The 17483-nt window shown below is 48.2% G+C and overlaps 1 protein-coding gene across 1 annotated transcript; it reads left to right on the top strand.

The window, feature by feature from the left end:
- Window positions 1-9048: 9048 nt before the first annotated feature.
- Window positions 9049-16247, top strand: FFAR4 (free fatty acid receptor 4). Its single transcript, XM_045023382.1, has 3 exons — window positions 9049-9096; window positions 13088-13851; window positions 15484-16247. The coding sequence occupies exons 1-3, from the start codon at window positions 9063-9065 to the stop codon at window positions 15643-15645; spliced, it is 960 nt and encodes a 319-aa protein (XP_044879317.1). The 5' UTR covers window positions 9049-9062; the 3' UTR covers window positions 15646-16247.
- The last annotated feature ends 1236 nt before the right edge of the window (window positions 16248-17483 follow it).

The following is a 17483-nucleotide window of genomic DNA, read 5'->3' as shown; positions in this document are numbered from 1 at the left end:
TTGAGCAGTGAGCACTCCCTGACACATTGGAAAGTTGGCACCTGTAGCTCCAGCCCCGGAGTTGGTGCCTATACAAGGAGCCGCATATTAACTTCTGAAGAGCTGCATGTGGCTCCGGAGCCACAGGTTGGCCACCCCTGGGATAGGTAGATGTGTGTGAAGATCGCCCCGCATCACATGCCCTATTTCCCCAATGGGGGCCCACAAATATGTTTGGTGCCGGGCCCACAAAAAGTTAATCCGGCCCTGGATGTCAGCCAGTGATAACCTAAGCTCACATAGCTACCCTGATGCCAAACTCCTAGTCTGGACAGGTAAAGCCACTCTGATCAGTAATTTGCACTAATGTAGCTTACCCCTGCTTGAAAATGGAGTAAATGGCACAGGTGCACATAGCGGCGCTGAACGGAAACTCTCCAATGAACATAAATCCATCTTCGCAGGAGCTAGGGGCTCTTCCAGAACCTATAAATTCCAATGCATGAGTGAGGTTTCTAAGAAATGATTACACTTCCACAATCAGTAACCACAAGATCAAATGGAAAAGGGCACTAGTTCAAGCTCAGAGGTGAGTGTCACAGTTGGAGTTCTGAGGCCAAACAGATCATGAAATGTGGCAAACATTTATCAAACTCCCAGAACTCAGAAATGGCAGGGTGAGTCACTTCAAAGGGCCACAGACTAAGTCGTTGTGAGCTTTTCCTCTCTGTCCCAAATATCCCAACCTCCAAGACTTGCCATCCCTCCCTGTGCCCCCATCTACCCCAAAAGGATCATCCTTTCACCCATATACTCCTTTTTGGACCCCTAGTAAGCTACAACTCATGCATGGCTTCTGATCCCACCTCTCCATGCAAAGGCTGCTCACAGTTCCCAGGCAGAAGTAGTTTCAAGGGCTTCTCCCCTGAACTCAGGAATGTGGGCCCTTGCTTCACCTCCCCGCCCTGATACCACCATTTGGAATGGTGGTGGCAGGTGTCTCCTCCCTTCCTTGTCAAAGAGGCAGGGCCATGGAGCTCCCATTCCACTACAGCAGTGGCAGCAGGGGAAAAGGGCCTCCTGTACTTATCCCAGCAGTCAAGATATATTTACTTGGGTTATTAGCCAGGCATCCAGCACTCTTCTGCCACAAACAAATAGTCATGTACTGAGGCAGTGTTGGCAGAGCCACCTACAGAAGCAGGGCTTGGCATTAACACCCGCACTGAACTGCCTGGGGAAGTTTCCCACTTCAGAGCTACTGTTTCAGGCTGCCTGCAGGCTAAGGTTCTGCCTGTGCCTTGGTTAACCTTGGTTCACATTTTTTCAGCCGTTCTTCCCAACGATCAGGACTAAAAGCTTAGATTCTGTAATCACATGACTCCAGGAGCTGGGGCTTTAGGCAGGGAGCAGGCCAATGGGTTGCCTCATGGAGTCCTGTGCAAAGAAGAAGCTGTGCTAGCATGTACCACACGGGCAGCAAAACTGTGTCCTTTTCTTGTCCATTCCTAATCACAGCAGCTGTATCCTATATCAGTGGTTCTCAACCAGGGGTACATGTAGCCCTGGGGATACTCAGTGGTTCTTCCGGGGGTACATCAGCTCATCTAGCTATTTGCCTAGTCTTACAACAGGCTACATAAAAAGCTCTAGCAGAGTCAGTACAAACTAAAATTTCATAGTCAATAATGTGTTTATACTGATCTGTATACTATACACTGAAATGTAAGTACAAGATTTATATTCCAATTGATTTATTTTATAATTATATGGTAAATATGAGAAAGTGAGCCATTTTTCAGTAATAGAGTGCTGTGACAGTTTTGTATTTTTATTTCTGATTTTGTAAGTTTTAAGTGAGGTGAAACTTGGAGGTACACAAGACAAATCAGACTCTTGAAGGGTACAGTAGTCTGGAAAGGTTGAGAGCCTCTGTCCTAGATCATAAATTGATCCATTACGCTGGTGTGTGCAACAGAGAGCGTGCGAGCATGCACACTGTTAAACCCCTACTTATCACCTGCACATCCAACCCTTGTTCTCACCTCAGGTGTCTCCTGTTCTTTGACCCCATGTTGCAGGACTGAGCGCTATAACTTTAAACTTCTTTTTTGATTTTTTTACTAAGCTTCCGAGTAATGATCTATGCTGACATATCATGCTCTATATCAATTTCTTTTGGGAGACTTGAGAGGTGGGAGAATTTGAAAAAAATCAGATTGATAATGCAAAAGTAGCTTCAGTTTTATTTATGAAGCCACTACCACCAGGGCTGGCTGCAGGGTTTTTGCTGCCCCAAGCGGCGAAAGAAAAAAAAAAAGCCATGATCGCAATCGACAGCAGCTCCACTACGCTGCTTTCTTCTTCAGCGGCAATTCTGCAGCTGGTCCTTTGCTCCAAGAGGGACCGAGGGACTCGCTGCCGAAGAGCCCAACCTGCCACTCCTTCCCCTTGGCCACCCCAAGCATCTGCTTGCTGAGCTGGTTCCTGGAGCCGGCCCTGACTACCACGCTCCATACTAAAATTCCATTATTCTTTAAAGTGGCTTCTATTCCACTGGTAAAGTCACCGAGGCAAAATAATGCTAACAAACCTCCAACCAAAGTACTTTAAACATACAGTACATAAATGTATCTCTGTTCTATAGACAGGAAATCTGGCTGGTGATAAATATTTAATTGCTATTAGTTATTATTTAATGATAGAACATCTGGTGTGCACATATATATTTATAGAATATATTTATAGAATATATGATTTAAATAGATCCTTGTGCTGAATAGTTTGCAATCTAAATTAGCAGGATGTTATACAAGCGAGCAGAGGATGAGGCAAGACTGACCAACAGTAGACTAAGAAAAAGAAGTTGATATAAAGGAGATGTTTAAACTTGCAATACCAGTGAATTACTGGGAGCACATTGTTAGCCTCCATTGCTGTCTGAGGCCTAACCTGCAGGAAAGGGGTGGGGTTTTTTCCAATACATAATTTTTTCTGCTCTAAGGATAGAGGTATAACTCAACTGAAAAAAATATCCACACTGCTTTGTCTAAAGACGCTTACGCTACTTCCCTTACAAATCATAGCAAACACACAGCACTGCACTTTTTTAAAATAAATGCACAACATTCTGGGCAGATATCAGCCACTAAATTCAGAATGGTTGTTTATTGTGGGCTACCTAGTGGATGTCTAGGACTTGGGCAGGGCGAGGGTGTCAAACTTCCATGAGTCCTGCCACTGGATCCCATAATTTGTCTGGTTCTCACAAGCAAGCACAATTTTCAGACTGTTTCAGTTTCAAATAAATTGTCAGACTAACAGCAGACAGCAGAGAGGGATCAGTGCTGAACACTGCAATCCTAACCATCATGAATTCAAACAGGGTGCTCCAGATGTATCAGCAATAGCCCAGGTGGGTAGCTTTGGAGGAGATGGAAGATCACCTCCATAACACGGCGTAAACATTGCTAGAGGAGCAGAATGATGAATCCCGGGGGTTATGTCTGCCTGACATTTTCCTGGACCATTTTCACGCAGGGGAACATCACCTCTGGGCCCAGCAAGCCAGGGCTGATTGGTGGGACAGGGTAGTGTTGCAGACCTGGTGTCATTTGCAGTGGCTGCAGTACTTCAGGAAGCAAAAGGCCGTTTTCCTGGCACAGAACAGCAGTGCCAGAGCACCAACTGAGAGGCCTTCTGTGGCCAACACCATCTGAAAGATGCCAAAGAGATCTTGGCTGTCAAAGGGAATTTCCTCCTGGTCAGAGACTGTTGCTGCCTTTGTGGTTTCTGAAGGCATATCTGTCTCATCATGAGCCATGGCCAAACTGTCCAACATAAACCAGAGTTCTGTGGTGGCCAATCAGGCAAAAATCCAGTCCAGCTCCTCATAGTAAGCACATGTACTAGGAGCTTTGCTAGAGGTCTTGGACAGCTTTGTAATTCTGTTGCCTGCAGCTACTTGGCTTTGCCCTGGCACTGGCCTGTGTCCCAGGAGTACGCCTTATCCTGCATCTAACCACCGATAGAGCTTGGCATTCCAGTGACTATTGGAAAGATAAACATGAACCTGCGCTTCTCCCCAGAGTGCAAGAACATCCAAGATCTCCTGACATAATCACATAGAAGCATGGAACATGCTGATGCTAATTAGGGTTACCAGATGTCCCGATTTTATAGAGACAGTCCCGATTTTTGGGTCTTTTTCTTATATAGGCTCCTATTACCCCCAACCCCCTGTCCTGATTTTTCACACTTGCTGTCTGGTCACCCTAATGCTAATGGACTTGGTGTCTGTGAACTTACTACATGCGGGGGACGTGCTTGGCTGTGTGCCACCTTTAAACAGAGGTGGGGGGACATCTGGTCAAGGTAATCCCAGAATAGTGGAGGGTATCACCAGACAGCCCAATCCAGAACCCAGATAGTCCAATCAGATGTGAAGCAATGCACTGTGGGACAGCAGTGGAGGACTACCTAAAGCAGTATAGTTAATTCAACATGGGGCTGCATCCAAACAAACCTTACAGCAGCAACCTTATTCTTTCCAAAATAGTTATTGTTATTATGTAAAGCCTCTGCTCAATCCAGTAGAATGCGATTGTAAGATTTGTAACTTTTCAGTCATTGCTAGTATGATCATTAAATTCTGTAACCTTTTGCAAACTTTGTAACTTTATTGTTAGCATAGCCTTTTAAGTTTTGTAACGTTTGCAAGCTTTGTAACCTTTTCACTTATGACTTGTATAAACCTCCAAGCTTTGTAATATTCCATCACGCAATCAGAGAGAGTGTGAACAAGGGAGTGTGTGTGGGAGATAAGGGAGTGTGAACAAGGGAGTGTATGTGGGACTGGGCAGAGAGGAACTGCAAGGAGAAAAGAGTCAGGAGACAGGTGTTCTGATGTAATCTGCCCTGAGAAGGCAATCACGGGGTGCTGTAAAGAAAAGAAGAACCTGATATGCATAAAAGGAATGAGGGCTGGAAATGCTTCTCGGTGGCGGACAGAGAAGGGAAACTAAGTGTATGTGACACAAGCTGCCCAGTTCCAAAAAGGAAGAAGGCATGCACACAAGGCTGCTCCTTCTTGACCTGCTCGCCGGCCTGGATCCGTGACCACAGGCAGATCTACTATGCCTCGGCTTCCTCTGCTGTTTCCGGTAACTCTCCGCCTGTGTGGGTGCATGAGGGTATGAATGCGATGAATGTGGGAGAGCATGAATAAGCTCCATCCCTTTTCTGTTTGATTCAATAGCAGCATTTAATAAAACCAATATAAGTGTAACCCTGGGTTGTTTTCTAGGAAAACTGAGGTGACAGTCATGTCACTGCCAAAGCATATTACTTGTTGCAGAATAAGATGAAGGATTAAAAAGGGAAAAAAATCATTTGTGTGGGGACACAAGACAATTTATGTTACAAACAAAAAACCTAAAGCTGCACAGAAAAAGTGTTTTTATGTCGACAAGGCCTGAGTCACCTATGAGCTTGAAGCCTTTTGTCATGATGATGAGTCAACATCCCTAATTTTATGATCTCAAAGAACTTAGCAAACATTGAGCAGCACAGCACACCTATTAAGTTGATAAGTACTATTTACCCATTGTGATACAGGTTCACTGGATGACTTCCCACAGCCCCAAACAGTCAAGCTCTGCAAGAGATGGTGTAACCAAAACAAGGGTCTTTGCTGGGTCAAGTGTTCCCAACAAAACAAGTATTGTGCAATCCAACAGGTCCCTGCTTCTGGGAATAGTCTTTCTCTAGAGAAGTAAATAAACTAAGCTATCACTTTTTTTTCAATGAAACTCTTCCTGGTTGTCACAAGATCATAGAATAGTCACTGGCTTCTGGTGTAAATCCCTGGCAGTCAGAGTGAAGTAAGAAAGAATCAGACCCATTGTTCAGGAATAAAAAAGGTCTTCTTGTCCAGAAACTATCTAGTGTCATGTGGACCACAATTATTTTCTACAAAGAACCAAGTGGACTCCTTACTGACTCAAGGCTTCAACCATTTCCAGGCAGAGAAGAGTTTACTTTCTCCAGGGAAAAGCACATAGCTGGACCCTACCTCCTTTTCCCAAGTGCTTGGGTAGTTTCTGCAGGCTAGAGCTTGTTCTCTTCTCTAGGTATTCTGTTACCCACTTCCTGTCATGGCCAGGTGAGTTACATACAGTTCATAACTTCTGAATTGTTCTATGTTGTGGGCAGTAACATAGGTATTGGGTTGACCTCAGCTAGCTCCTTTGGATATGTCTACTCAGCAATTAAACACCTGTAGAGGGCCTGGGTCAGCTGACTCCAGATCATGGGGCTCAGGCTGCAGGGCTGTAAAACTGCCGTGCAGACATTCAGGCTGGATGCTGAGCTCTGGGACCCTGTGATTACAGAGCCCAGGCTCCAGCCAGGGTCTGAATGTCTACACAGCAACTTTTAGTCCTGGAGCTCGAGTCCCGTGAGCTCCAGTTAGGGGACCAGGCCAGGTGCAGTCATGCTGTGGGTCTTTTATTCCAGTGTAGAAGGCCGGATTAACCTTTTATGGGCCTGGCACCAAACATATTTGTGGGCCCCCATGGGGGCAATGGAACATGGTGCTGGGAGGTGGGTCCCCGGAGCAAGGGGCAATGCGGCATGACATGGCAAGGGCGGCCCCGCTCTGCCCAGCCCAGTGCAAGGGCACAGTATACAAACTGTCAGGCACCAGATGCACACTGACCAGCCCAGCCCAGCATGCCCCTTCCCCTCGGGGGTGGGCCCATATTGTGTCACACAGCACCCAACACCCCTTGACTCCGTATGCCCAGCGTCCCCCCCAGACCCTCCACCACAAATCCACAGTGCCTTGCACACCACCACCCGTGCCCAGCGCCCCCCTACACGGTCCCACCATTCTGGCCCAGCACCCTCTCCCACAGCCCCATCACAACTGCCCAGCCCCCCCCCACAGAACCCCCCACTGTCTAGCGCCCCAACACACACAGATCTCCCCCAGTCCCCACTGTCCAGTGCACTTCCCCACAGCCCCGCCACAACTACACAGCACCTCCCTCAGACCCCCCCAATGCCCAGCACCTCAACACACACAGACCTCTCCCACTGCCCCCCCAAAGGCCCCCAGCACTGCCTAGCATGCCAAAACACACAAGCTTCCCCCACTGCCCCGCAGCCCAGCACCCCCTCATAACCGCCTCCCCTCCCAGAAACCAACTCTCCCACACCCTGACCTCCGGCCGCACTCACCAGCTCTGCTGGGAGGGGACTATGTCTGCCAGGCTGAGCTGGCAGTGCAGCCAGGGCCAGTCCAGTGCCGGGACGAGGAATTGCTCTGGTCTCTTGGGAGTGGTGTGATCAGCCAGGCCAGGGTCTGCCCCTGCCCTGGCCGGACTCCCTCAGGACTCACTGGCCTGGAGATAGGGTGACCATATGTCCCGTTTTGGCCAGAGCCAGGACAGTCCCCTTTTTAAGCTCTGTCTCAGCTGTCCCGCTGAGGGCATTTGTCCTGTTTGCTTGTGCCAGCTGATCAGTTGGCAAAAGCAAATGAACAAATGCCCAGTTTACCAAAAAAGGCAGGTGCACCACCCTAGTGGGGTGCAAAGGAATGTGGGTGGGTGGGTGATGGTGATGCAATATGCCAGGCAGCAGGGCTGGGGGGGGGGGCGTCAGCCCCAGCCCTGGCAGCAGTGCATGGAGCTCAGGGGGGAAGGAGGGGTCAGCCCCAGCCCCCAGCAGCGTGAAGCTGGCAGGGCTCAGCAGCCCCCAGCCAGGTAGCACGAGGCTCCAGCTCTCAGCCCCAGATGCGGGCAGCACAGGGCATGGAGCTGGGGAGGGTGGGGGTGGAGTCAGCCCCAGGCAGTGGTGGCTCTGGCAAGCCCTGCGTGGGGGAGGGCACAGAGCTCAGGTGAGCCCCTGGCTGTCCCATTAGGAAGTATGGTCACCCTGTGGGGGCCTAGCCAAGCCCCCCTGCCACTGCCCTCCACACTAGCTGAGACTGGCCCAGCTTCTCCACTGGTCCCAGGCAGCTTGGCTTCAGAGTTGGAGGCAGCTGAGGCCCCCACAAGTGGCGGGCAGCAGAGACTGCCTGGCGCTGCAGTGGGGTCTATCCAAGGGGCAGAGAGAGGCCCTAGGTTGGCCTGCAAGCCAACAGGAGCAAGTGGTGGGTGGGGGACAGGGGACGAGGAAGTGGAGAAGAGCTGGCGTGGCCTCGGAGCACAGTCAATGTGGAGCAAGCCAGGCTGGGACCCCTTCGGAGCCTGGGCCTGGTGCAATGGCACCACTGGCACCAGTGTAAACCCAGTACTGGCAATGAAGACGTACCCACAGAGGTTAAAAACTACCTATGCCTTGTGTCTGCTAGGCTGTTTACATCATGATAGCTATCTGGTGTTAGTTATTGCCATGTAAAAACATTTTTTTTTCTGCAATGAAGACAAGGTCTTTTTGCGGGGAGGGGGGAGGAGGCAGAGAGAAGCCAACACCCCTTGAGCTGTTACACCTCTCAGAGTGATTCATCTCCATGGGGGTGCTCTGATTCTTCTGAGAAGATCCCTGAGATGAGTGGGCTGCTTCACACCTCTACTGACCTCCTTTGAGGTAGAGCATTTCCCCCTAAATTAGCTCCTGAAGTAGAATATGGAGTCTGGGGCTCCTCCTTCCCCTCTTGCTGCCTCTAGATGGTAGATGTGCTTCTCACAGCCGATGAGTTATCATACCTGCCTTCTTCCCAATGGCACCTTTAACTGTACTGGGGCATGGAGGGGCCAGGGGGAGAGGCAAGCTTGTAGTTAAGTGGCAATGAAGTGTTCCAAGGAAGTCTCCTTCTGCCCCCCTCCCCCAATCAGAGGTGCACCTCAGCCATGCCCTCCTCACTACTATCACCACTTCCTCAAAAACAAAGGAAAGTCTCTGGCCAAAAGCTTCATTAACACAAAGGGTACATCTACACTACCTGCCGGATTGGCGGGTAGCGATTGATCTATCAGGGATCGATTTATCATGTGTAGTGTAGACACGATAAATCGATCCCCGATCGCTCTCCCCTCGACTGTTGAACTCCAGCTCAGTGAGAGGCGGAAGCAAAGTCGATGGGGGAGCCGCAGCGCGCTGCGAGGGAGCAAAGTCAGTAATTTTAATTCGATCTAAGATACGTCGACTTCAGCTACGCTATTCTCGTAGCTGAAGTTGAGTATCTTAGATCCATCCTCCCCCCGCCCCCCGCAGTGTAGACCAGGACTTAGCAAAGTTGACTGCCAGTGCCTCATACTCTTCTGGAATGTTGGTTGTAAACACAGTTAAATGTATGAAAAACCAGGAAGTACAAAGTTATGAACAAATTTAAACTTCTTAAAAACCAGGAAACACAGAGCTATGATGCACATCAGCCCTAGTCTGCAACTTTAGCAACCCTTTGACAGATATCATAGCACTCTATTCGTTCAGAGGCTATGGAGTACTGTGGGGACACAGCACTTGGATACAGTATGAGAAACTGACTGATCATGTCCTGTGACAAACGTGCTATTTAGGGCAAGCTAGTGAATAACAGCTAGCTACATTTGGCCTATACTCAACCACTTCACCTACTCTGAACAACCAACCCAGATGTTACCACCCACTTGACCCTTCTCTTAAAGATTTCCCCTGAACCTCACCTGCGCTTACCTCTGCCCTGCAGTGCATATATACTACCAGATTGTTACAGATCCCCACAGCAAGAATAGACTGTGGTGCTCCCCTCTCTTCCCAACTGACATAACTCTATGCAGAAAGGAGGGTCCATGATCTTTTTCATTGCAGCATGATCTGTGTCAATCTGCTGCAAGTAAACCCTGCACCAATCAAGACATCTGTTCCTAACATAGTGAAAGGCAGTTGGCACGCATATGGCTGAGGTGTACCTTAACTCTCTGGTTCCTGGTTTTCAGAGGTTTACAGAAAGATGCATTCAGTGTTTTGGAAGTATATTAGGGATTGCTGGTCAATCTTAAATCTGCATTAGCAAAGTTCTTGGGCAATAAATAGATCACTTAATTAAGGGTAGCTTAAATTACTTGCCAAAACTCACAGAGACAAACTGTGAGACCCTGAAAAGCTCTACAAGAGCCTTCCTTTCCAGGCCCTTGCTATTACTGCTAGACAACAACCCTTTCCTTCATATCCAAGAGCCCATTTCCTCCTCAGTATTCCCCAGAACGCCTCATTATGCTGAACTCTCTGTTTGGTTAGCTAAATACCACCTCAATTTTCTTTTGGAGGAAAGACTTTTTTTTCCTGGAGCCATAGATTTCCTTTTGGCTTGTGTACCTGGCCAAAGCAATGATTCTTTTCTTTGTACAAAATATTTTTCTTGCTCAGCTCCGTATGATGGAGTACTGAGACCAGTATTCATTTAGCTGCTGGGTATTTGGTAGGCTCATACCAACTAAATGAGAGATCTTCCTTCACACCCAGTGACAAAGGTACCGGTAATCATCTTTCAAGAAGATTTACAAAAAAATCCTGCCTTCTTTCCCAGGGTAGTCCCAGAATTCTCAGGCTCTTTGTGCATACTGTTTTTCTCTTTAGCTCATTCTTGACTGAAAGTATCTTGTTTTTTCCTCAGTAATATTGCTGCAATTATGCAAATTGCAACTGCTGTTTCTCCTCTGTTCCTGTTTTCTTTTCCAGTCTGGGTTTTCTTTGTTTTCATCTTCACCCAGAACTGGACAAGCAGGGCCTGCTCCTGCCCCAGTGGAGTTTGCCATAGACTTCACTGAGAAAAGGATTTGTGTTTAGCTTTATTAGCATTTGCTACAAGCCTTCCAATTTCCTACTAAAGTCACGTTCAGTGTTTTATAACTCTCTTTGCATAGTGCAGTCAGGCTGTTTGGGAACTCACTCCTAGCTACATACTATCTTATATTCAAAAGTGACATCCCTGCTTCAACTGAGGACAGTGCGGAGGACTGTGGGGCTTATTTGCTGGTTTCACTAAAGGTCCAGTACTGGGAGGTGCTGAAATCAGTGGGAATTGGAAGGGACTCGGTACATCTCAGGAAGCTTTAAGCATCTCAGGAGATCAGGCCCCAATACCTGTGTCCTGTACCCATGGTTTTGCCTAGGAAGAATCTCTCTTGGTATTATTAGGTAGTTTGCTGCGGTTATTCACAATATGATGCACAGAATTCTTAAACTTGGCAAATGAGAGTACAGCAAAACCTGCGCTTCTGACGACATGCTATCTGCAGTCATCTGTGTTGATGGCTGGCTGGTATCTCAGTGTTGGAAAGGTTTCCTATTGCCTTCATTTAAGTTCATAATGCAGTAGGCAGCCACTTGCTTAAAGCATTTCCAATCATTTGTACATTTGTCCACTTTTCAGATTCAAAGATTTTAAAGCCAGCAGTGACCATTATGATCATCTAGTTTGACCTCCTGCATAATCTGGGTCATACATTTCACCCAGTGATTCCTGCACATAATCCAAAAACAGTTATGTAAATTGCCCCTCAGCCACCCTCCTTAGTGAGCCAGAATAGATAATATTAGCAATTTCAAGAGCAGGGATTATTTTAATGTGAAGGATGTTAATTAAAGTTGCTTTAATTTTTGCCCTGGAAGTGGGAAAGGCATTGGTTAGAGCATAAGTGAAAGGTGACTATTTTTGTCATACTTTATTAAGTGTCCTGTTATAATGGCCAACAATTCTGGATTCCCTTTTAATGCCATTAACAGGTTTCATTACAGGTACCTTTGCATAGTAACTCATCATATCCAATATGATGTACATGGAGTGTTTACAAAGTCCTATTGAAATCAATGTGATTGTGCTTTCAGTCCCTGTTTAAGTATACCAGAGTAGAATAGAATGTTTTTAATAGCCAAAGGCATCATAAAAAGCAGTAATGTTACATGCACATTGCTGCAACTGAAACCTTGACTGTTTACAAAATCAACTTGTTGGGATATAGCCAGACTGATTCATCCAGAGGTGAATCATACATGTTTCATACATACAGTACTTTGTGACAATATTTTGTTAGCCTTTTACGACTATTCATATCTCTGTCTGTGTGTGTCGCTTTCAGAAATCTAATTGCCAAGAAAATCTATTAGATAGGGTTGTTTTTTAACTACAAATGGAATGTCCCCTTATTTTTCATTTTATTTTCCTAACTTTTAGTTATTTTGAGTTCCCTGATTCACTCGATAATGTAAGGAGGCATCAGGTTTGCTCAGCATGTCAATCAAAACTTAGCACCCGGTACTAAACGTCTGTGCTGTGTGACTTCACCTCTATGGCAGCAACAAAGAATTAGCCCAAGAAACCCACAGACACGGAGGGAGACAACGCGTGGTTTTAAAAGGAAAGATATGGATCAATGACAAAATCCCCCCTTTTGATCGTAAAATAGTCCCGGTTATACCGGGCTATCAACAGAAGTTCTTAGAGAATAGTGTCAGGTCAGTTCCTCAAACCAAATGGAAAGGCGGAGTGACAGGACAATTCCTTCTCTAGCCTGAGGGTTGGCAGCCGAACGCAGAGCCGGAGTACATGGGGGTTTGGGACTAGGGAAATTGCTTGGCGGCTCCTTTGCGATGCGCGCTGCTGCTGCTGCGGTTACCCCAGTCCTGAGGCTCGAGGCGGGAGCCGCCGGGCACTGCAGATTCAATCAAAGGGCTGTGGGGCAAAGCCGCCAGGCTCTCCAGATCTCCGCTGGGGTACAGAGAGGAGGCTGCCCTGAGCCCAGTCTGCTGTGTGTGAGGGGTTTGCCATTCACTTCCCCGCGGGTCTCTCAGGCGTTCAGGGGTTTGCCCAGGGCCCTGGCTGGCATCCGACACTCGGCAGGGAACGTGTCTTCGGGCAGCCCCGGGGCGTGTGCTGCCCTGGGACACTCGCTGCTGGGCGGCGCGGGTCCTGCCATCAACACATTAGCAGCTGCCCGGCGGGACCCGCGCCGCTCGCCCCCCGGGAAATGCCCCCGAGCCCAGCCCGTCCGGGACAGAAGGACTCGCTCCCTTGCGACGTTGTTAGTCACCCGCTTGTAAAGCACAACAACGCCCTCGCCTTTGTGCAGCGGGGCGCGCTGTATATTTACTGTCCTCGCCTGCTACTTCCTTGTTCCCCCAGCGGGCCAGGTGCGGCAAACCACCCTGCGGACACCGCACCTGGCCCTGCGGATGTCAGAGGAAGAGGAGGAGATGCGGCTGCTGTCTGCCCGGTCCCCGTGCCAACATCCCCCACTGGCACCAGCAACCCGGAGCTGCCACCCCGCCCCGCCGCTTGGCACCTGGCTGCCTGGCTTGGGGGCAGCCGCAGCGTCCCTGGCTCTGGTGGCGTGTGATGCCCTGGGTGCCAGCCAGATGCCCGGCGCCTGCGTGACTCCCCAAGGGAACTGCACCCGTTTCCCGTTCTTCTCGGACTTCAAGGGCCAGAACAGGGTGGCCCTGAGCGCCCTGGAGACCGCCGTCCTCTCCTGCATCTTCCTGGTGTCCCTGCTGGTCAACGTCTGCGCCATCTCGCTGCTGGTCAGGAAGAAGAAGAAGCTGCGCACCGCCAACTACCTGGTGCTCAACCTCTTCTGCGCGGACCTGCTCTTCATCAGCGCCATCCCCGTCATCCTCGTGGTGCGCTGGACCGAGTCCTGGGGGCTGGGGGACGTCGTCTGCCACATGCTCTTCTACGTGATAAGCCTCAGCGGCAGCGTCACCATCCTGTCGCTGGCGGCGGTCAGCCTGGAGCGCGTGGTGTGCATCGTCCGGCTGCGGCACACGGCCCGCTTCAGCTGCAAGCTGCTGGCCGGGGCCCTGCTGCTCATCTGGGGGGTCGCCGCCCTCGCCACCCTCCCGCTCTGCCTCTTCTTCAGCGTGGAGCCGCTGCTCAGGCACGGCGAGGTAAGCAGCGGCTCCGGCGCGCTCCGCGCTGCGCTGCGCCAGCCTGGGGCGATGGGGGCAGCGGGGGCGCGGGGCAGCGCAGTGCCCAAGGATCCAGCCCACCGGCGGCTGCTGCCTAGTGACCCAGCAACCCCAGCGGGTTGGGAAGCGGAGGGTGGTTTCGCTGAGCAGCCTGACTCCAGCCTCGCCTCCCCCAGAGAGTGTCCGACTGCAGCATCTGTTCAGACAGGCTGCGCGTCCCGGGTTCTCACCGGCGCGGCAGAGCAGCTGCGCGAAGCGCGTGCGGGAGCCGGTGTACCTGGCTCCCTGCCCCGGGAAAGCGGCGATGCTGCCGCAGTCCTGCCGGGGCGCCCCGAGCTGCGATGCTGTTCTTAGACCACGTTTCGCAGAGGGGGGGGGGGGAGGCTGCTGGAGATTATCCAGAAGGCCGGATAGGATGGATTCAGGTCGAGCGGTGTGTGACTTGTTATTCCAGCGGGTGTTGCAGGGTAGAGACCTGGGATTATACACTGGAGCCGTTACCCGGAGAGTGATGCCTAGCTCCGGACTTGGGGTTAGACGTTAAGAGGTTAATGCCCCATGAAGTGTTATAAGGGGGACATTTTTCAACAAAGCCTTCAAAGGTTGGCAACACCTTCTCCTTTTTGGCCCAGGCGCGGTTGCTGGAACAATTTGTATCGCGGGGGTGCTGAGAGTCATTGAACCGAACTGTAAACCCTGTATTTAATGGAGACCACTTCAAGCGACAGCAGCACCCCCAGCACCTCTAGTTCCAGCACCTGTGCAGACCAATATTGATGTTGGGCATTACCTATGTTTATTAGGTTACATTTAGCCATTGAGGTGTGGAATCAGAGTAGGAATGAACGTCTTTTAATGTAGGATTTGATCCTGAAGTCAATAAATAGCAAAAGTCTCATTCACTCCAGCACAGCAGAATCAGGCCCTAATTAAGGTCTTCAGTAGATCAGTCCCACATTCAGACTCACATGGATTTTTTTCCCCATAGAACTGTACCACCAGTTACTTTGTTCCGCAGTGCTTTGTCCTTGCACTACATCTTGTATAAACGAGAGGCGTTGTGTGCCAGCTTAGAGCTAGGAAAGCCCCTTTTCCGCATATTTCTCTTTTCAGTGATCAGCTGCCTGTGCCCAGGGAGTAGCGCCTTGCATTAATTCATATACGAGCTTTCCCTGAAAAATGCACAAATAATCCCTCCTGCATGCAAAAGCAAACAATATGCTTACAGAATAGAATAATGATTTAGTCAGTCCTTGCAGGTTTTTAATGGTTTTTCCATTTGTTTATTTAGAACTTATGAGTTTACATTTGAAAATTGTCACTAGCATTTGCTATGCTATTTAATTATTGCACCAATTCCATATTTGCATACCAAATCTTGTGAACTACACACCTGTCATCATGTTTTGAAAAACATTCCACATTGAAACAACTATTTTGTTTTCATTAGTAACTATTTCCATAGGTCCTGTTTATGTAGTGGCCAGTTACTTTAATGAGCACCAAGTCAGATGAAGTGTAAACATTGACATACAGTTCCAGAGAACTTTATACTGAAAGTAAATATCTAAAATATAATATTAATGATTTTCTTTTATTCTTTGTAAACAGGAAGTTCAAATTTGCACCTTGGTTTGGCCCAGCATTGCAGGAGAAATCTCTTGGGACGTAACATTCACCTTTGTTGTCTTTGTAATACCAGGATTAGTCATTGTGATCAGTTATACAAAAATTTTACAGGTATTTTTTTCTTATAGTTTTATTACAAAATGACATCTGGCTGGCTAGTAATGTAGTAATGCTAAACAGTATAGATTGTATTTGCTCAAGTATAATAGTTTCAACTGAGAGAGTTTTGTTTCCATTATAAACAGCAGCGAAGCTTGAACAGTGTGTTACCAGAAACCCAAGATAGGAGTCAGTCTTAATTCGTACACTTTGGGGCACCTTACTTAATATCATGTATTGATCATAATTAAGGGCCTATATAAACTTGCTAGAGATACTGTACTAACAAACATCTCAAACAACTGAAAAATCACTGTTGATCAGATCCTGCATTGTTTGCACCCCCAAAACTCAAAATGGATTCAATGGGAGTTGTACGACAGCAAGGAAGAGCAGCCCTGGGTCATAAAGTCCTTAAAACTGTTTTCCCCCCACTCCCTTTGAATCTACCCTTTTCCTGCTTTAATTATGTGTCATAATTAGGGCTTCTGATTTTAGGTTTTAACTGATAAACACCAACACCTCAGATACAAAAAAATGAAATCAGTGTTATCCAATAAACACCACAGATGGTTTCTGTGGGGTGTGATTTCTCAAGTGCAGTAACATTTTATTGGTCCATGTAGACCAGGAGCTGGCAACCTTTCAGAAGCGGTGTGCCGAATCTTCATTTATTCACTCTAATTTAAGGTTTCACATGCCAGTAATACATTTTAACATTTTTAGAAGGTCTCTTTATCTAAGTCTATAATATATAACTAAACTATTGTTGTATGTAAAGTAAATAAGCTTTTAAAATGTTTAAGAATCTTCATTTAAAATTAAATTAAAATGCAGAGCCCCCCGGACCAGTGGCCAGGACCCAGGCAGTGTGAGTGCCACTGAAAATCAGCTCGCGTGCCGCCTTCGGCACGCGTGACATAGGTTGCCTACCCCTGATGTAGACTCTGCCGGTGCACACTAGAGGTTCACTGTCTAGTGTGCTTTAGTATAGTGCTGTTTGAAACAGTATTACATTATAGCCCGTTAGAGGATATTACAAAGCAAGTACTCACTGTAGTGTATACAAAGAGAAAGTGCCAAACCCTTGCTTTTTGGACATCTACGTAAAACTAAAAAATTGCTAACCCCCCAAAATCAAATTAATAAGTGCCCTAAAAACAGAAGCAATAGTTGTGATGTGTAGTTACTCTCGCTCAAGCTCCAGAATGTTTAATAAATGTCAGCAAACAAAAGCAGTAGACAAAAAAATAGAAAAGGCAGGGCAGGAAAAGCGACATTTTTGTTCTACTTTTTCTCTCTGGGAGGGAGGTGTTTTCTAGTGGCTTAAACATGGGCCTGGGAGCCAGGAACCATTGAGATTTAACCTGTATTCTGACACTAAGTCCCTCTGTGACTTTTGGCAAGTCACCTAGGGCCCTGATCCTGAATGGTGCTGCAACCTGTCAACTGCCATCAACTTCAATGGGAGTTGAAGGCCCCCAGCACCTTGTAGGATTGGGCCGCTAGGGCCGGATTGTGACTCTAGCCACAGGCCATGCTGGGGACACCCTTGTGGGTGTTTTCCGGAGTGCAAAGAGAGCACAGCTGCTATGACATCCTTGGAGAGCATGGGCCATACCCTGCGCTACTTCACAATTCCTATTGCTGCATGTCAAAACCCTCACTCTTCTCCAGGGCTCACCAAACTGTCCTCTCTCTTACCCGCTCATGAGTCCTTCTCTTACCAGTCTGAGGGTTTCCTCATAGGCTTTTTTTCATCATAGCCCCTCATAGCCGCCTCCCCAGTTTCATTGGTTGGGTGGCCCTGCTCCAGGACTGCCTTTGTCCCTGGACTTTCTTTCTTCTGAAAAAAGGTTTCTCCTTATATTTCCTGGCACTCC

Source organism: Mauremys mutica, chromosome 7 (assembly GCF_020497125.1).
Source record: "Mauremys mutica isolate MM-2020 ecotype Southern chromosome 7, ASM2049712v1, whole genome shotgun sequence".
Taxonomy (NCBI): Eukaryota; Metazoa; Chordata; order Testudines; family Geoemydidae; genus Mauremys; species Mauremys mutica.
Note: the sequence above shows the minus strand (reverse complement) of the source record. Positions and strands in the feature narration are given on the sequence as shown.